Source organism: Astatotilapia calliptera, chromosome 2 (assembly GCF_900246225.1).
Source record: "Astatotilapia calliptera chromosome 2, fAstCal1.2, whole genome shotgun sequence".
In the NCBI taxonomy this organism is placed as follows: Eukaryota; Metazoa; Chordata; class Actinopteri; order Cichliformes; family Cichlidae; genus Astatotilapia; species Astatotilapia calliptera.
The window spans coordinates 35,863,616-35,884,662 of NC_039303.1; the positions used below are offsets into that span (position 1 = coordinate 35,863,616).

The window sequence follows — 21,047 nt, forward strand, 5'->3', positions numbered from 1 at the left end:
ATTTAATGTAGCATTATCAGCCAGCGATAACATAATATTATTTTTTTTTAGATTTCATTAAAATTGTATTAACATTTAAGCACCTTGTGCAACTCTTGGTTCTGATTAGCAAATGTACTTATCTCTCACCCCTTCATCTATTCCACTTCTTTATTAACATCAGTGTTTTATTGTAACAAGAACACCACCACCGACTGTTAGCTATCTGTTGCCTAAGAGTATGTGCCTTGAAACAAAAAGAAAGAAATCAGAGTATATAAATATGGATCAAATCAGACGTCTCTATCTTTTATTTTATTTTGTTAGCTTTGCCTTTACAAATCCCACATTTTACATCTGCCCTGTAGGTAGCAAAAGTGCAAATTCTAGGCGTTAATTATTTGCTAAATCACATATTTAGCTACACTTTTTTCATTTAGAAAATGAAAAACCTGTGGTGAATGTGGATAAAAACACAAGTGAATAGACACCTTTCAAAAACTAAATGAAGATGTGAAAAGAAAAACAGATTTTTTGTTTCTTTTTAAAATTACTTGATTAAATCCAAGTGAAGTGAGAAGGAAAAAAAACGTCTTTAATACTGCACCGATCCTCTGTGCATAGGTTTAGAAACTTTTAATGACCCTTTGTTGGCAAGTTGCAGAACTGTTGGTGACACAACTGAGAGACACATGGTGGTGTTATTTATTTCTCTGTTTAAAAAGATACCCATTAGTAACACAGTGCAAATAGATGTTTTCACTGGAAGACTACAAGCAAGATTTTTTTAAAGTCTAACAGGGCTTTTTCTTCCTGAATTAACTGGATTCAGTTAACTAATAATTAAATGACCCTCTTATCTTATGACAAGTCACTGGAGATGTTAGACGAAGGCTCTGGGAGAATAATGAATATAACTCCTAATATAACTCCTGAAGCACAGGATCTAAAAAAAGTCACCTTTACTTAAGGTACTTGTTTTACCTTAAGCAAAGGTGACTTTTTATTCATATACTAACATTTAGATTTTGTTTGTCAACACACATCATATCATATGACATAACAGGCACAGTTCAAACCACTGCATCGCTGTGCCGTCTTACAGTATGTGTAATTAGCAAGTAACAAATGATTATGAAACAATTCTCTAGTTACCAATCATGTGGGTGAAGTCGACATCCAATCTTTTATTATAGACAAACTCCGGGTCCATCCCGCTGCGATGGAGGACCACCTGAGACACACACTCTTCTATCACCTTGTAGTACTGAGGCCTGAAGAGTCACGAAACACAGTAGAACAATTAGACAAACCACAGAAAGATATGAGTGACGCAAACTCCACAAGGCTAATTAACCACAAATGAGTCTGTTATCCAACCCAGAGGTCACAAAATGCCATGTCAAAAAGGGTGCTGCTGGACAAAATAGGCACCCTATTAAATTTGATCAACCCTTACATGGAATTAGCAGATTAATGGGTACACAGAACCCAAGTATGTGTTAGCCTTTCAATTTCAAGGTGACTGACAGTAGCCGAGGCCATGCTTGCCCTCTTGCATAATTTGCAATCATCTTTGCCAATTAGAGAAACCATAAAAACTGAAATGTAAATCTAATCAGTGTAATGTGAGTAATTGAAAGCACAATGAATAGAAAAACATGTCAGCCAGTTAGGAGTGTGACAGAGTGCTTGGTGTTTTCAAGAAGGTTGTGCGAATCGGCCCGAGAGTCCGACTCTAGCACACAGGCTGGTATGTGACCTTTTCTCTGTACCATTATCAGCTTTAATTGCAAGTGACATTTAGCAAATACAATGGCAGTTTAAGCAAGAGATAATTATTTTCTAAGCAAGACATTGACCAGAAAACCATTAAATGTGAAAAACTGACACTTAATGATGTTCATCAAATTAAACCTAAATTATGGATTTTTTCAATTATTTTAAATATAAATGAATAAATACAAAGTATCCTTTTTACAGGTGCACACAGATAGGACCGACTAATCCTGTCAATGCTATTTATTTATTTTTTATTGGGCAATAACGGTTATTATACAATTAATTGGTGGAATATAGCATTATCAATTGGACAAACAGGATAAACAACCCAGTGGTTCAATAATTACATGAACTCCTTTCATCTCTTTTAAATAAACATATTTTTAGTGGGTGCAGTGAGCAAAAGCTATGTCCCTCTGTTAAAAGGAACAATTACATGGTACACCAGTCCAGAGAGGCTTTCAATGGCAAATAATACTAATTTCATGTAGATTAATTCTATTGTTATTTAGAAAATATAAATGTGTATTTGCGAGCAACCATTTGGGTGTATAATTTTACAACAAGAAGATGACAAAGCCAACACTGGAAAATCTGTAAACCTGTATGTGGCTAATATTAATTCATTATTAGTTCATTTATAGCTTCCTAAAAATGAAAATCCAAGCTGCCAAAAATCCTGACATTTTATTCCATTTTTGATCTAAACAAGACACTCAAAGTCTGATCAAAGACTGCCCACCTGAATGGCTCTGTACCAGAGCACTACAATGAAAGAGCATTAATGTCACGAAAAATAAATAATTATGTTAGCAGGCAGAACCGTGAATAATGTGTCTGCTGTCAGGTAATTTGTCTGAAAAGATAAAAAAGTACATCATTCAAGTATGTATCTGAGCAAAAAGGAACACACTTTGTTATCAAACATTAAATGCAGAAAACTTTTGTTTTGTTTTTTTCTTCGGGGCTTTAACTCCGCACAAAAATTCAAAGGCTATGTTCTGATGATACCTTGTGGGTGGACAGACCATATCATGTTATGAGCAGGAAAATGAAAAGCCACAAAATTCTGAGCCAAAGCAAATAAGAATAAATCAGCATTTAGGTGCTCTGTTTTGAAAGCATGAAATGCCATACATTAAGCCTGGTGGATTCGCCCACTCATGACTGGAACAAGCGAGTGAAAGCTCACACATCGCCCTGCATGGCTTAAGCACTATGGCACTCGGCTTACAACTGTCACCAATGTACACCACATTATTATCTCAATAAGCCGCCCTATTTTCCCTCCGTCCTCCATCCTCCGCCACCACCAGGCAGATAGGGGCTGGGTGGAGATAACTGCAGACGGAGAGAGTGACCCAGAACTGTCAGGCCCCTCCACAGTGGGCAGGGCTGGGCTCCAGAAGCAAGCATATGTCCCCTGCATCGTTCCCCACCTCTTCTTTTACTTTGGCACCTTCATTTCTTCCAGTGATAGCTTGCAGTTCAGCACAGCCCCAGCCACTTGATCCAGCTCTGCTCCACATAGCCAGTGTAATCCCCATATCACCAGGCTCCAAAAGAGCAGATCTGCTCTATATTTACTGGGTGGGTTTGATGTGCTCCCATTCATTAGGCTTTCAGGAAGAGATTAATTATCAAAAATACACCAAAACCCCAGAGGGGAGAAAAACAACTAGTGTTGTGTTAGAAGGAATTACAGTAGACAGAGCAGCTGCCCATTATAGAAGGTCTTATTATTAGAAGACTAATTATAATATTTAATGAACGCTCATTTAATGTTATTATTTGAAAGGAGAATTAAGGAGCCAAGTGTAGCGGTAATTCAAATTAATACAATGACAAAGAAATGTAATGTCTTACTTTGTACAGAAAAATACAACTACAAGTTTATTCATGTGAAAGCTACCTTTAAAAGACTTCCACCAGTAAATAATCCCAGTTAAACCCAACCATTTACTGGCCTCCCACTTTGTTTTAGTTTCATGTTGTGGAAATGGTATAGCCACACATTTTAACCACAACCCTAAAAGCTGATAACTCTTAGGGCAAAGGCCAAAAAATAGCCGATAGTATCTATTGGAAATAGCTGCATGCAGTGTAACACTGTGTCCTCCATCATCCTAAGTGCACAGCAGTGATGTACGAGGAATAAAAAGGCCTCAGTCATAATGCATTTCGGGTGATAATGTTTGGGTATGAGATTTTCCTTGCTTTTGTTATGCAAGCTCAAGAAGAAAGAAATATTCCAAAACATATCTTTAAAAAGGCCGTCCGATTTTTACGAGTTTTGGTACTGATCTCTCTTTACTGCTGGCTTACACTGTGGGCACTCGAGCTGAGGTGGACATAGTGATACTGGATGGTTAATGCGAATTCTATTTCTCACTTCCTCCGAATAGATGAGGAATACATAATTCATAACTCGAGGGGAACAGCAACTTGTCTATGGTAAATTCATCGTCCTCCTCACAGCTTTCCTTCATCTTTGAACTCTCTTTTTTAAGTCTTATTTCTGCAAAAAGATCTGACACAGCAGCGAAATCACCAGAATCACTCTATTTAGAAGAGTGTCGACCTTCCCGGCTACTGATATTTTTCCTCTTCAAAGGTAAAATAAAAAGCAACCCCCACAGGTTAAAATCAATTAAATTAAAACTACCGCCTCTGCTAACCAGTTAAGTTGCCGTTTACAACCATATCTGTATAGATTTATAATTTATGTAGTGAAGACTTTGAAGAAATATAATACAAGGGCAATGTTAAGAATTTAGCAACCTGCCAAGAATGAAATATCTATGGTGTTGAAAATGTTCCCTCATTTTCCACATTATGTCAAAGTGAAGTCGACTTTGGACCTTTTGGATAGAAAATGTCACCGCTTCGTCACTTTATCCCATTCTACATTCATGTAAAACTTAATGTACAGTAAGTTGGCGTTTGATTTCCTGGGTTAGAGCTGTCTTAGATTTCATAAAATTAGGCCCAGCTGTTCCTGAGGAATCAACACTGACATGAATTGGACGAAATGATATCAGACCTTTACCTCCACCCCCCAAAATCTAATCAGTACTTGCTTGAGTTCAAGTGAATCTCAGCACCAAATTTAAAAAAATGCAGACAACCTGGAAACTAAATCTGTTTGTCCACTGAGGTTGCAATTATGGAGGCATTACTTTATCCCTGCAGTACTCTGATCAGTGTTTTCTTTTCTTTCTTTCTTTTTTTTTTTACTTTGGAGTTCACAATAAAGGAGATTAATAAAAAATAGCTACAAGCTCTTTTTAAAGCTTTTCTCCCCTTTCAGAATGTAACTACAGTGTACACGTGCACATGTTTTGTAACTTAATGCTATTTTACTTTTGGACCCAGTTGAGCAGCTGCTTTTCACATATTTCATATCTGCTAATTCGTGCTCAGTAACAGGGATGTTAACAAAATTAAACAAAAAAAGCCTTATTATTTGTCAGATTATTGACAAATAACCAGGCAGAAAGCACCAGCATCATAAACATGATGATTGAAAACACCAGCTCCTTAACTAGCCTCCACCTGTCAGTCAAAGCAACCAAGTCCCTAATGTCAAACCTTAAAATTTATGCTTTTTGTAGCACTTTTTATGGGGAAAAAGTAAAGGAAAAACTACACCAAACTTACAGAGAGCACCACAAGGTCATCGGTCAATACAAAGTTAGTGGTAGGTAAAAAAACACAAACACAACTTACCTGATGTAATAGTCATTTCTGATGAGCAATAGGTGCTGAAGGATTGACAGGAAGTAGGTCTCTGAGGCAGTGTCTTTCACCATATTGGACAGGAGATGGTACACCTCATTCATATCAGTGCAAGAGTAAGGTTAAGGACAAGCAACTTTAGTTATTGACATGTTATTGCAGATATGGCTAACTTCTTTGGAAACCCCCCCCCCCCCCCCCCCCCCCCAACCTGAACTCCTTATTATTCAGGATCATTCAACTGCAATAAACATTTAGATTTTCATTACTTCTTACTCCTTCTCATTATAGTTATTTATCTCTGCCAGCTTTTCTTACAAGGACTCTGTGCGCAGAAGCAAACAGAGATGCGATTCCTCTTATCCGTCCTCTCGAGAGAGAGCTAAAGCAGTGTAAACAGCTAACTTGTGGAAAGGGATCAGGAATGAAAAATGCTCCCCTCTGGTATCCCTTTTATTCCAGACTTTTCAAGAGATGGAAAATTAATAAGAGAAAAACTGGCTTGAATTTTTAAGCTAAGAATGATGAGCATCAGATTATTCGTAGGGCAAAAGTACAGTTGAGTCTCAAAACTGAAATTGAAACTGACATGTAGGAGGAGTAAAAACTGATCTTATTTGATTTCCAAAAGTTACTGATTACATCTTATGTTTGCATTTCCCAGGGGGAGGTAGTGATGGCTTTGGCATTGAAAACAGACATAAAACTGAACTAGCCTACATTTTATTCTTCATGTGTAAATATGTAATTGTAAGTGATGAATTAAAAAAAAGTTACTGAGAGAAAAACGTTTCAATTTTGATGTCGTATTTAATGCAGTAAAATATTTGTGCTGTTCTCATAACCTCCTTAAAGCGTAACTCTAACAATTAAATAAATACAGAAAATGAGTGATCTGGAGTCTGTCTGATTTGTTTGCTTGAAAAAAGACGATTTCCCAATGGGCACTCATCTTCTCTGAAAATAAAAAGTGGAATAAGCCTCTCAGAAATGTGCAGAAAAAAAGTAGATTAAGGAGACTGCACTGTCAAGCTTGCAGAGATAAAAACCTGATTGCCATCCTAACACGAAGTGCAGATCTTGACAATGTATGTTAAAATATTTACAAAGAGAAACGCAGTAACTACAAAGCAATCGCGTTAAATTTGCAGCATGTTGGCACCATATGTCGTGATTTCCCTCCATCCTGCTTTCGGTACAGAAAATATCCGTTAAATGAATGTGCAGAAACTGAACTACGATCTTTATATGGCCCGGCTTGCTGTCACCCATACAAAACGATCTGCACGCACTGTAACTGGAGCAGATCAATTCTTTTAAACACTGTTTGACAGTCCGATTAATTGCTATTAATTTCAACAATGTCTGTAATTAAACTCTTATCCCATATCAAATTTTTAGAGAAGCAGGGATGGGAATACAGGCTTCTCTAAAGTATCATTTTGCCTTCCTTGCATTAGTGGAGTTTGAAGCCTGGGAGAATTACCAGGCCTGTGAGATTCAATTATAGCCTCACCACAGCAGCATTTGAGAGGACATGAGAAAGAGCTCACACTGGGAAAGATCCCAACTAGCTTCATCTATCACTAAACTGCAGACATAAACCTAATGTAAAATGCCAATCTATTCATTGGCACCTCCTCTACGTTCACTTTCTTACTCTCTGTCTCTCTTTACACTATCTCTCCAAATAATGAATAAACATGAGTGGCAGTCAAGTGTGATGTAGGCCAGTCTGTGTTGGGGTCAATCAATCACCATTCCACAGATCATTAATATTTATTAGTGGCCTGGAGTCACCTCCTCGGCACCTGGACCTGGGTCGGACACAGAGGAGACAGGCCTTTCAGGTTAATATTCATGAAACTGCTGCAAGACACATATACAGTCTTCAGGTAACAGAGGTACTATCTGTCTGTACATATATAAGAATGTGTCCGCATGCAGACAAAGAGACAAAGGGTAGCCCTGGGCGTTGAGATTATGCTCATACCTAACAGATCAATACCAAATTGTCCTTCGAAACAAACATTGGACCTTCTCATTTGTGAACCTGCTCAAGCACATCATTAATCTCGGCGCACTTTTTCCCCCTATATCGTCTCTCCACATACACACACATTACCTCCTCCCCTAACCTACATGTGTCAACAGCAGCTGTCACTCACAGTAGCACTTTGTGCATGTACTAGGACTGTGGGATTTGGTGGAAGAAAAAGGCTGTGGGAATGAACATCTGCATAACAATGTCAGCTATTCATACATAGCCTTAGAGAAGATTTGTGAATTATTAAAAGGTTCTTGTCTGGGGTGCTTGAAGAAGTTTCCAACTTGGGACTAAATTACATATCACCTTATTAACTTCTACTCTGAGTGTTTGGAGTTAAATGGACATCCACAGAGAGCTAGAGGTCAAAATTCACCTTTCTAAATTGGAGCAGGGAAACGAGAGCAGACTGTTACTTAAACAGAAAAAAATATGATATGTTACCATTTAGGACAATATCACTTCATGGGAAATTTTAATTGTCTACTGTAAATGTTAAATGGTAAGAAAGGGAAAGAGTATTCCTATTCGATATCTCCCTCAGGAGTCTTACTAGAGTCCGACCAACGATAACAGACAAAAGACAAAAAGTGAAGTGAAGAGGAGAAGAGCTAATAAAAAAAAAGAGAGGTTGGAGGTTAAGATTACGAGGTTATTTACCTAGTATACCTGGCCAGAGATGAAGCTGGATAATGTGCTCAAGCTCCTCGAATCCTTCTCTAATGAACAAAGCCATGAGGGGGCTTCAGCCTATGAAGCTTAACCAAACCCACGATATACACTCATCTCTCACTGCTAGTTCTGCAGAATCTGTATATTCTCACAGAGGGAGGACAAAAGGATATTCCATCTCTGCGCGGATGTCATCCAGGCGATGTGAGAGTTCGATCGAGTCCTCCTCCTTGTTCTCATTGAACACCCTCAGCTGGATGTCCAGCTCTTCTGTCTCTTTTAGCTCCTGCAGTGAGTTAGACATACAGTATATAGTTTAGATTAAGTTTTACCAAAGGTCATCCTGTACTGCAGATTATTATGTTGCAGACGCATTAGCATGTATGGGTTTGTGAAAATTTTACTTTTCAATTTTCACAGGCTTCCACTTTATGGTATTTATAACTTAATTTATTCTAAAAAAAAATAATAATAATAAGAGAAAAAAAACTAACACCAAAATTTCATCTCCCTCTTCCAGGTGTACAGAAAACTGGGAACTGAGATGCTGTGAACTCTCACTAAGTATTCCAGACAGTACCAATTCCTGCACACCTGTTCCAGCCACAAGGGGCTACAGAGGTGCTCTTTACAAGTTCTCTATGAATCACTGGCAGTGGAATTTACAGATGGAGACAGGGCCAAATGTAACCCAATTTCTGCAGGTATCAATCACCCTGCACCGTTTTTTGGGCGCACCATCTGTCTTCAGCAAGCAACGCTGGTTCGGAGGGAGGTGCACAATGGCACAAAAAAAAGGAGGGAAGGAGAAGAGGAGGAGAGCCAAATACATGCATCAAGGACTATAAGAACAAAACAAATTGTTCTTTCTTTTTCAGTGGACTAGTTCTCTGCCAACAACAACACTGACTCCTGAGCATAACTCATAATTAGATGAAAGAGTGTCAGTTTGAATGTCGGCATTAAAAGCGGTAAACGTGGCATTCATGAATGGCTGTACACTGAGCCTCTTTCATATCAGGGGGCAGAATTGAAGATAATTAAAGTAATGACAGTAATAATCAACAGGCACAGCTGGGATGACTTATTAACAACTGGCTTTGTGACATCTTCACCCCACTTGTGACAAATGAGAGTTTGAATGATGTGTTGGAGCTCGTTTGCCTTTCGGCTCATGCGAAGATGCGTAAGGTTGCCGATAATGATGCCTGCGTGATGAGGTGCTAGCAGTGCATAATACTTGGCACAAGCTTCTACTACTACTAATTAAATTAAAACAATAAAATGTATCCCTCTAGTATGTGTGTAATGAAAATAACTCAGTTTAACATCTCAATAATTTGGTTTGAATGCCTGAATGCTGCCTGACCACAATTACATAAAACATTCACATCCCAATTATTTGGAAGTTTAAAGTGCACGAAAAGCTATTTGGGTTGTGATGAAAAGGAAATCTTGCTTTCAGTAATTATAATAAGAGAGAGGTAAGTTGTCGTGGGAGGATTGGCAATAACGATGCAAAATTATGTTTATGACACGCATGTAAACAATGTGTTCTCTGGAGATTGCTAACTCACAGGAAGGATCTTCTTTAGGCCGCATCTTAAAAACTCGTTGCGCAAATGTATCCTGAAGTCCAGGTCGTCAGGGGAGGTGACCAGGGCATTGATCAGCTGCATGCAGGCAACCTGTGGAGCAGACAAAACAACGAAAACAAAACAAAATCAAGAGAAAAACTCAGGAGAAACTAAATATTTTACCTAAAAAAAAGTGTCATCATCAGATATGTAACTCAACTCTAAGATGCATGTTTAGTCAAAGCAGCGTAACTGCAATTTGAGGTGAATATTTGCACCTTAATATTTCCTTTCAAACTGCAAAATCACAGAAAAAGCACCGCGAGGATGAGGCGAGGGAAGTAAAGAGAGACAAGTCAAATGGAAAATTGCAGAAAGTAGAAAATACAACCCTGGTATGTCTATTGACTATATGTGCATTATTAATGGATTTATTGGTAAGGAGAAATCCTCAAAGTGAGTGGTGGTGCGTGTGTGTGTGTGTGTGTGCTAGGTAGGTGGATGAGGCTGGCTTGGGTAACGAGGAAATTACTGATGAATTATAATGACCTGTAACGTGTTTCAGGGGAGGAAGTCGTGAATAAGATAGTTTCCCTTAGACAGACAATCGATAGCAGGCTAAAGGATTCCCACAGACAATCTAAAAACACTGCCTCCTGAAACCTTGACCCTGTGCTGTCGGTATGTATGTGTTAATAACAGCAATCGGAACAATTCTGAGTCTGTGTGGTTTCCTGTGTAAGCTTTATGATTTTTCAAGGTTAAAAAAACGCTATTTGGGTAAAAAGTTTTACCAAAATCAGTTTAACGTTTATTTCCATAAAGACCAACATTCAGTCCTGAATCAACTTTTTCCAACCTTAATACGACCTGAACACGCTTTTTATTTTCTACTCAGTGAAACAAAAGTGAAAATAACGCCACGAACCTTTGATTTTTCTGTTACTGCAGCGCTCGTAGGAGCATTACCAAATGCATTCATATTCTCTTGAAAAGTATACGTTTGTTGTAGTAAAGGATGCACTGCAGCTGACTATGTGCCACTACTGCCAGGAACCGGAGTGATGACAGACTTCTCCGTGTTTGAGAAAAGCTTGAGGGCCTCAAACTGAGAACTGTGCACTGAAACCTGACATTTTACTGTATCCACCAGAGGCCAGACACATAAAAGAAACTCCACCAAACCTTCACAGAATTTATGTGAGTGAAGAAAGTCATGGAGCTCATGAAAAATTCTTTCTCTTCTGCTGCATACAGATAGATACTTACATCAATCACCTCAAACATACCTCAGTCATGTATTGTGGAGTGGGAAGCAGTTGGGGGTAAGGGCATTATGTGCGTTACGTTTAGAGAGCTGCAGTGCTGCCAAAAGGGGGTTCCAAACATCGTAATTAAAAGTGGCACTGCCAGGACGGTTTTAAAGCTGAAAGTCAGAGTTCTTCTCATGCTCAGCAGACAAATATACCCCGAACTGGGGTAAAACGCATTTTAATCACATTAGCGAGGTCTAGTTCTGGAGCCCATTCCAGGTTTTGGATAAAAAGTCTATTAATTTCCTCCGAACCCCCTGCATCAGCAAAGCATTTTAATTTACTTCACAATTACCAGCTTCATTTCATTAACGGCAAAATTTAACGGAAAAACAACAGTCTCCTAATAAAAGAATATCTACTTTCTCTTCTACCACCCGCCTCATCAGTTTCCTTCATGACTTTTCCTTCAAGACTTCTCAATCCCTGCAGCTAAAGTAATTTCTTAAGTAATTTCCTCCTTTTGGCTTCGCAAATACACGTTTTAAGGGGTGTTGTTATTGCTATTACAAAGTTTTCTTGTTGCTGAAGAATACTCGTGAAGTATCTGTAAAATGGAGAATTTAAATGAAGCAGCAAAAGGAATAAAAAAGAAAGACGGGAGAAAAATATAAATTAGAGATTCGACATCCTTTTTATTATTATTTTGTGATGTTTTCAAAATGAATGTGGAAATCAGCAGCGGTGAAGGAGGAGTTTGAGTAGAGCTTCTCAGCGTAATAGTTGTAGAATCAAATTGCACCTGGTTGTGGAGGTGTGTCAATGTAACTACTAAGTTTGTGTCAATGTAACTACTAAGTTTGTGTCAATGTAACTACTAAGTTTGGAAGCACGAATGCAAACCTAGTGCAGCGTGTTACAGAACAACAGTGTTCTGGTTATTGTAGTTACCATTAAAACACGAAGGTCACTTTTATCCACCAAAGGTAATAAAAGGGGAATGATGAATGCATGCTGTGTGTGTGTGAATGCTTATGTGAGTGGACTTGTGTGTAACCTGGAGCTGCTGGGCCTCATGGTTCTCCAGTCCTTCCACAATTGGAGCAAATCTCTCTTTATTGTTCCTTTCTGCAGCAATTGTCATAGCAGCCAGAATCTTATCCAAGCTGGTAGAAAACAGAGAACGGGCAAACACAAAAGTCAACAAACACTTTTATCACATCGCTACCAGGACATTTACTCACAGTTTTCACCTCAGGCATCATGTATCTTATTTTCCCTTGTGTGTTGGCATGAACATTTACTCAGCCCATCTTTGGTCAATCTGACAAATTCTACCGCTTTCAATCCCTTTGTATACAATTTAGTCCTTTATTGTTGCAGTGTCCAATTTTAACTGTTACTAAGGCGATGGCAGACAAAAACAGGGTTTTCCTGCAAATGTGTTTAGTCGTCAAAGCAGCTGTGGAATCGTGTATTTGGCTGAACGAGATGGGGTCCAAATTATTGCAGGGAGAGCCAGACTAGTGCTCAAACACTCAAATACACCTATTGAGAAGGTAAGCAAATTAGAGCACTTGCAAAGGCTCAAGGCAGCTCAACTAAATAGAGTGTTGGACAATTTTAGCCTCTAAATTCTGAATAAAGTAAGCTGCACATAACCACACCCACACAAACAGGGCTGCAATAAGAGTAAATTCATGTCTTATGAGCGGTTACATGAAGAGTTATTCACAACATGTGTACCCAATAATTGGCAGCGAGTGGCCCCTGTCACTGCAGAGCCATCGTTGCCATGGCATGCAGAGCTCAGCCTACTGTCATGGAAGTCAGGGAATAAATGCTATAGTATTAGCATTGTAAGTAAACAGTCACACTATACAAATGAATGCATGTTTATGTATGTACACACATGTGCCAAATAAACTTGCAATTTTGACTTTTCTTAATTTGGAATAACCAGAAGGAAATCTGTGAGTGAGGAAGACCATGTGCTTGACCGACGAGACTGTATGTGCAGACTGAGCCTGACAAACAGATAAATAGAAGGATGATTCTTTGTGATAGAGGTTACAAAGTCAGACAAACGCGGGGAGCTGCATACTGAATAACTTTAAAGCCAGTTCAGACGACGCTTCAAAACAGGCAAGATAGATCTGCTTAACTCGCTGTGTTCCCTTTTGATGCTGTCAGCTAAAGTGGGTGTTGAACATGAGCCAGCGTCACAATGTCGGTTGAGGAGGAAGTTTCTGAGCTAAAAAAGTGACACCTCAGCTCTTTTGGCTGTCATTTCTACAAGATACGGGCATTTTAATGCAAGGCTATGATCACGGCGACGATCTTCATGTTTACTTCAACATTTTCTTGAATGCTTTGACTGACACGGATGAGACAGACAGAGAGAGGGAGGTCTGTCCTATCTATATAGCCAGTATCTGCTTAAAATAGTAGTTGTGTATGAGTGCGTATGCATGCAGTCTCTGTGTAAAGAAGGGACTGAAGAGAACATGGATCTATCTGAAAAATCATTATTATATAAAATCAAGCTCGCTCTGGGAATGATGTGCATTGCTAAAATGTTCAGTCAAACTAATTGTGACTGATTGTCTGTATTTTGACTATGTGAGACTCAGTACCCCAGTACTGCTAATAGTGATAACCTGCTAATATAGAGGGCAGCTCTGCTACTCATTCTAGCCTTGACAATGTAAAGACCTAAATGTAATCCCTTGTTACTCTAATTACTAGAATTAATGATGGTAGGATTCATTAACAGTGCCCCCCCAATCCCTAAAGTGTCCAGGTTTGCACATCCTGGCTCAGGAGGACTGTTTACTAGAAAAATGGGAGAGTAGTCATTATTGTCTTAGTGTTCTGACCCATGCCTCACCTTTCATGACAAAACAAAATGTCTCACATCTATTTGCTATTTATAGAAGTAAAAATGTTCTTTTTTATTACAAACAGTACATATAGTTATAATTATTTCTTGTCTGACAATTACATTATAGTAAACACATGTTTAAGTGGCATCTTTAGAAGCTGATACAGGGCAAAAAATCTAAACAAAGAAAATTAAGAAATAAGAAAAAATTACCTGGATTAAAAACCTTTTTTAAAAAAAACAAAAACATATGCAGTCATAACTGAGGCCTATCTGAGTTGTCAGAGATAGCAGACACATTCCTGAACTCAGCTTCTCCAACAGAATTTGTGGGTTTGTTTGTTTCCAGCACTGCATACAGACTGACTTTGAAGTGCCATTGTTATTCTAGTCTGGCCCTCTGGGAAACAATAAAAAACACTCCCCTAAATCCAATTTATACGCTGTCAGCCTGGTTGTGTCTGCAGCAAGCTACACTGAGAAGTTCACCACATTAAACAGACTAAACTGCATCATCTGAGCATGTGATCCAAGAGATTTCTACACCGACTAAGGTCACCTGTAAATGCAGTGGCAACTCATAGCGGGTAAACACACAAGCATGGGGTGCAATCTCTGTATGACTACATGCCACCCAGTGAGAGAAGATTGAAGCGACAGTAATATTATAGGGATGTCCTGCACTCTTCCCTCTATTTCAGAAACAGGGATTTGTATACACAAAGCAGTGATGGGTCATGTCTTTCATTGTTTTTCTTTGTTTTTCCATCAGTCAATCATTTATTTCTATATCAGCTGCAATTTATTGAAAAATATATAGAAAACCTGAGAAATATGTGATCCTATCAACACTTAAAATCCCCATAGGAGATAGGATAGGCAAAAGTACGGTAGCAACTTCAAAGGTCAATTCATCCACATGACCCAAAGTAAAGACCACAAATAAGAATTTTATTCAAATTAAACCTTATTTAAAATCTTTAAACCTGCAAAAAACCAAAGCTCCCAATTTAACGCACTGAGACAGAACTTATTGTGTCTGCAGACATGGGTGGTTGGACTTTGATAGACTACCTACGCATGTGAACGTGATGTCTCTGAATGGAACTTACATGTTTTCCTCTCCGATGATGCAGCAAGCGGAGAGGATTTTGACAATCTCTGTCATCATGCTGGTCTGTTTGGGGTCAATCGCTCGAGCCAACAACGACAAACTCCGCTCATCTCCCAAGATCCTTTGCAGTCCATACTACGGGCACAAAAGAAGACAGGAGAGGATATAGAAAAAAGTCCACTGGGTATAAATTAATGAGAACATTAGCATTCATAGAGAACTTTCACTTCAAGTAAAAAACTGAAAAAAAATCTCCAATCTACGTAAGTTATAGTTGGCCTTAATTTTCTTATAAGGAGGGACAACGAGGCCGAGGGAGAAAATAGAGAGGATGATGAATTAATTTAATTCAGGACAGGACTATAGGGACAAATACTTATAGTCTCATGTACCTTGTAGTCTCCCCACAACTGAAAGAATGGGTAGAGATGACCACATGTGGGGATTAACTCTAAGAGAAGCAATATCAACAGTTCATCTATGCTTGAAATGTGTGCCACTTTTGAGAAATGAGCCAGACTACCCAAAAAAGGATAATTAAAAGATCTGAGACTGTGGGCTTGAAATGGTAAAATTAGCTTTACGCTCCCATTATCCCAGGCTTGTCGGAGTTCAGATTCAAATAAGGTTTGGAATCTTGGCCTCTTGAGATATTTATAAAATGTTTAATGTAAGTGAGCTAAGAGTTTGCTCTCTCGTGCTTTTTATTTTTTTGTAAAATAAATTCACTGTTCAGCTGGTGAACATTTCAGGCCTGTGTACTCGCTTAGATTTTTCCGTTTGCGTCAGAGCAATATCACTTCATACCGACACGAAAAGAGATTTTTATGTGGGTGATCAGTTGTGTGGATGGCCTTATGTCTGTTGAATCGTACAGACCTTATTGTTCATGAAAGCCTTCAAACACTGGATAAGTTTATGCTGGTTGCGTTTATCAATGGGCTCTTGCCTGGAAAAAAGAAAAAGAAAAGACAGATTTTATGTATTGCGATTGAATGAAAAGCACATTGTGCAAAAACTCAACAACAAATATATGAGGTGACTCACTGTTTCTTGTCCAGCAGCTTCTCCAGTGCCTCCAGAAGAAGTCCGAGACCCTCATGGCCAAAGTTATTAACCCAACTGTAAATAAAACACATAGACAAAAAAAACTGGTCACACGATACTCGTTCTAAATTGTTATTGCCATGCTGGTTTGCTGTCAGCCACGCTGATTCACAGAAAGAAGCAAGCACAAACAACAATATTGCATTAACCTCAGAGGAAATGAGTCACTCAGAGTAATATCAGAGGTTTAACACTTAACTCGATAAATTGACTGTTGCAGTGATTTTTAATTCCTAACAGAAAGTGCTGCAAATCAAAAACCCTCCTGCCCTCTCTCTGACACTGAATACAGTCTGAATCAGTTTACATTTAAACTATACCCATTTACAAGCAAATGAACACCCATCCATCTTAACTAGTGTCCCCATTGCCAAGCAGTTTGTATCCAGAACCACCCCCCCTCTGAGCTACAACGTTACTGTGCCAAAAGATTAAGCAATGCAAGAAGATAACATTGTAATCGATAATGGATCGCGGGAGATAACTGGCTATAAACCTCAGCGTATCAGGAGACAGCAAATGATCCAGTGCAGATGAGCCCGTTTGTCTAAGCCAGCGGAAGAGAGAAGCAGGAGGAGGCTGGGAGGGACTGTGTGGTCACAGCGAGATTATATCATTAGCATTACTTGTTTTTGGGCCACCAACTGTCAATAATGTAAAATATATGGGGCAATTTTATGACATTAACGGGGCATAAGTCAACGATTTATCCCACCTTTTTGACAATGATTTGAAATAATAATGGTTTCAGTATTAAAGCCATTTGTATTGACTCAGTGAGTCGGAAGAGACCCTCAATTAGGGATGAGATGCATTAGCCTAAGGCAACTAGCAAAGTTGAGGTGAGGTATTTCTTTGATCTGTGACTAAATTAGCACGCACAACAAACCCTACCTACCATTACTCACATTTCATTACCAGACAAGCAGCGCCAGTTTATAAGTTATTAATATTTACTGTGGTATGTAATGATGATCTGTTTTCTTAATAAAAACAAAACACATTATAATGTTTAGAAATGTCTTTATAAATGTCTGTTTACCAAGAGCCTTCCAATTTGAATGTTTTTTTCCAGCATGTACTTTGCACATGCTGGAAGCCATAAAAGAAAAGAAAGACCAAATTGGCTCAGTTTACTGCAGAATAACAATGAAGCTGTATGTATATGTGATACAGAGGAGGTAGAAGTTAATGAAAGGCTGCGACAACGCGGAGGGAAAGGAGGCGACATGGCTCAAGAATCACAATTCACTAAGTCCACAGTCTTTGTTTATGCTCCTTAGTAATGATGCTAATGTCAGTCTTCGGAGAGCAGGAAATTGGACCAATATTTGTGAACAGAAATTTGTTCATTACACAGTGTAACTGTAATATGGGATTGTAGGACGCTATGAGACATCTCCGAGAACACTGCAGACAAAAACAAAAAAAATACTATGTCCTCTGCCATAAGGAGGTTTTTACATAATTACAATTTCATGCTTTGCAATCATGTTCGTTATCACAGTAAACAAGGTGTAAATGTGTAGTATGACGACTCTGTTTTGCTGTCTGCAGAGCATGATTCCTTCCACCTTCAAAGGAGTGTGTGTTTACACGTCAAGTACATTTTAGCAATGCTACTGTTATTTATAGTGGCTGATTTTTTTTACCTATTAATTTACAAATTAACACTCCGTGCTCGCAATCTAGACAATGTGCTTGTTGAAAGGGTTATGCCACTTCTGTACTTTCAAACTGTGCAACTATAATTCCAATTAAACTATGAGACTGAGTGTTTTGTTTGTTTTGATAGTGTTCGTTCTCTCTTTGCTTTTTTTTTTCAGTTTGAAATGCAAATCATAAACCCCCTTCAGTAAATATATAAATTGTCGTTTATTAAAGGGTAATTCAAAAGGAAGATAAAACTTCATTTTTGATGAAAAAAATGCTTGGATAGGAACATCATCAGGTTTATAGTCGTGTTTTACGAAAAAGAGGAAAAAGGGAGCCTCCTGTTAAATGCACTACATGGACAAAAATATCAGGACGCATGTCTTAATCCTAAGTGTTTCACTCCTATTGCTACAGGTGAATAAAATCAAGCACCTAGCTATGTAGTCTGCCATTTGTCACTCACAAGGTCACTCAGAAAAGTTCAGTGAATTTAAGCATGGCACTATATGTACTCCTCCTAGATATTATTGCAAATCACATCAACTGCATGAAGTTACAGAGCAGATACTGAGGCGAAGAGCACCTGCAGCACAGTTCATAGTGCAAAATAGCTTCTAATGCTCTGCATTTCTTTATATCTTGCTGTCAAATTGAGAATAAGTGCAGCAAACAAACATATAAACGCAGGGACAGCAGAGTTTGGACAATTCTGATAAGTTTGAAAGTCATTAGTTGATGTGGACATCTTTATTCTTCAGCACGGTCTGTAAGCTTTCTTGTGATTTCTTTAAATAGTTTTTGAGGCTTCTTGAAGAACATTCAAAACTCTTCTTTGGATAAGGTTTTAATGTCCTTCTAGTTCTCGTGTAATTTGGTGCACTTTCGTGACGTATCATCACGAAAAACCAAACAAATTCAAAAACAGCTTTATGGGAGAAAACTAGCCTTACTATGAGATTTACAAATGCATTCTTTTAGCAGGCAAGCTGTACTAATTAAAGGAGAATTCAACTTGTAAAATAAGCAAGAGACGTTTGCTGCATGTTTGCCTTTCTGTATGACTGCTGGACTGAATCAGAATAGGCAGAAAAGAAGAGAAACTGCGATTGTCTGTGCCCTAAATTTTTCATCAAAAATGTGCGTCTTGCTGAAGGTTGCAACATAATGCAGTCCCCTAAAGGTTTCTAAGGCACTAAATGTTTTTCAGTCCTCCCTACATCCCAGACTGTCTATCATTTTCTGTCCCCTCACGTATACCCTTAGGTCCTCTACAGGTTGCCTTCCAAATGTCCCCAAAGTTACCACTAAGAAAATGAGAGATGGTACTTTTAGAGTGTTTGTCCTCAGGCTATGAAATGCCCCCTTTCTGTTCATCAGAGAACTTACCTGAATGGACAGCATACTATTACAGCAACTAAAACAAATAACCCTACTTTTCCCACTATGGTGCGGTAATAATAAAGTAATAACAATGATGCCAGCCTCTGTAACAGATCTACATTGTTGTTTTTTAAATACAAAATACTTCCATAGTTAGTAAGCAGAGCAACAAAACGTGTGCTGCGGATGTGGCCATAGGCTCTTGTTTGGTCAAATGTAAAGTACCTTAACGCAGAAACAACATGAGATGAGATCCTTTCCTTATCACTTTCTTCTCCTAATGTGGGAATACATCTAAAAATTTCATTAACTTGGGGGAGAACTTGTTCATCTAATATTGATGGCTATAATCCTCTAGTTAAGTGCCACCAAATTGTGTTACTTTCTGCAATCATGTATATTCCCCAGGCAAAATGAAAAATTCATGGTTGGTCTTAGGGAAGCAATTTCTTATTTTATATTTTGTGGGGGTTTTTTTGTTTTTTTCTTTTGAAGGGGAGGGGCTCTGCTAGCTTGATGCAATTATGTTGCAGTTATGTTAACTGCGAGAAAATGTATGCAGTGAAATTCTCACAGCTTATCTAACAAACAAGAGTTCAGAATGAACTACATTTTACTAACAAGATGTTTGTTCAATGAAGATTTCAGGTCCATAAAGTCTCAACTAGATTGTAGATTTTTCTCAGCACTGCAGTAAAAAGAGCAGTTATGTTATAACATGTACTAATGTCACGGGTTACATATGTTATATGCATGCAACCAATGTCTATGCCTCTTATATTTGGTTCTGCAGCTTGTTTGAAGTGTAAAATTGTTTCTGTTATTATATTTACTATATTTCATACTAAAAAAGAGTGATTCCTTTACAAATTAATAGTATTTAGATGGAAAGATATGCTGCAACTTATTTTTTAGCCTACACTTTTGTATGTTATTAAAACAAACTCAGAGCAAAGATCATGGAAAAGAGAATAAAGTTTTACAAGTACATCGCCAGGGAAGCGTTACTACATAAAGAGAAGATTACTTGCACATCACCAGCCACACTAAGTGACTCAGCATTGGAAGAAGCAGCGAGAGGGAGACACTGTCCCACCTTGTTTGTCTGATCACTGGTCTTGTGTTTGGATAGACTGTGTGTGTATTGATTTCAGTTTATAGACCAGATTTATTATTTTATCAGAGCTTGGTGAAGGGTTATGTTACTGAAAGCTTCTGTGTCTGTAAAGTATCTTTCATATTACATTACAGGGCCGAGGCATACAACTGTTCCTCCTTGGGACTACTGACCTATTCACCACTACAGAATCGGGACTTAGGGCCAAGGTGCAACACATAGGCCTGAAAAATAAATCTTGAAACCAAGCACCACCAGCGTCTGTTTAGTGATTTGGCATGCCAAACATGGGGGTACATTACACTGTGATCAATATAAAAGCCACCCTAAATGCCTATAAAGCACAGTGCATATCAGATGACAGAAATTAAATATGAACATTATCTTTCTGTTCCTTACATCTTTAAGCAAAATGCTTTCTACAAATAACTATTAAAAGCAGCAACATTTGTCTCTGCTTTTCCATCGTATCACAGTTTGATGGATTTCGTGGTTTGTCCTTCCACTCTACCTCCCTTTGGTGGGTACTTACCACTTATGACTGGGACTACCCGGCCTCGATGCTTGGAGATTCTCCAATACAACCGTCTTCTTGCACATTGTGTTGACTGTTCTCAAAGCTGACTGTCGATGAGTGTTCTCAGATCTTAGCACGCACTATGTGATAATCAGTGCTTCATTTCTTTTGGCTCTGGTTTTGACTCATTAGTCTAGACGTAAAGTATTGCTACTGGACCAACA

At 38.5% G+C, this 21,047-nt stretch overlaps 1 protein-coding gene across 4 annotated transcripts in view; it reads right to left on the reverse strand.

Annotated features, from left to right (window-relative positions):
* The window catches only part of diaph2 (diaphanous-related formin 2), a 356,357-nt gene that overhangs the window by 228,274 nt on the left and 107,036 nt on the right, over nucleotides 1-21,047 (reverse strand). For all 4 annotated transcript variants that reach the window (XM_026146176.1, XM_026146184.1, XM_026146200.1 and 1 more), the window contains exons 8-15: nucleotides 16,094-16,168; nucleotides 15,926-15,995; nucleotides 15,045-15,181; nucleotides 12,106-12,214; nucleotides 9,796-9,906; nucleotides 8,392-8,504; nucleotides 5,491-5,607; nucleotides 1,135-1,253 (exon numbers count right to left, since the gene is read on the reverse strand). In XM_026146176.1, the coding sequence (XP_026001961.1) occupies nucleotides 1,135-1,253; nucleotides 5,491-5,607; nucleotides 8,392-8,504; nucleotides 9,796-9,906; nucleotides 12,106-12,214; nucleotides 15,045-15,181; nucleotides 15,926-15,995; nucleotides 16,094-16,168 (851 nt within the window). The remainder of the gene's footprint in view (nucleotides 1-1,134; nucleotides 1,254-5,490; nucleotides 5,608-8,391; nucleotides 8,505-9,795; nucleotides 9,907-12,105; nucleotides 12,215-15,044; nucleotides 15,182-15,925; nucleotides 15,996-16,093; nucleotides 16,169-21,047) is intronic.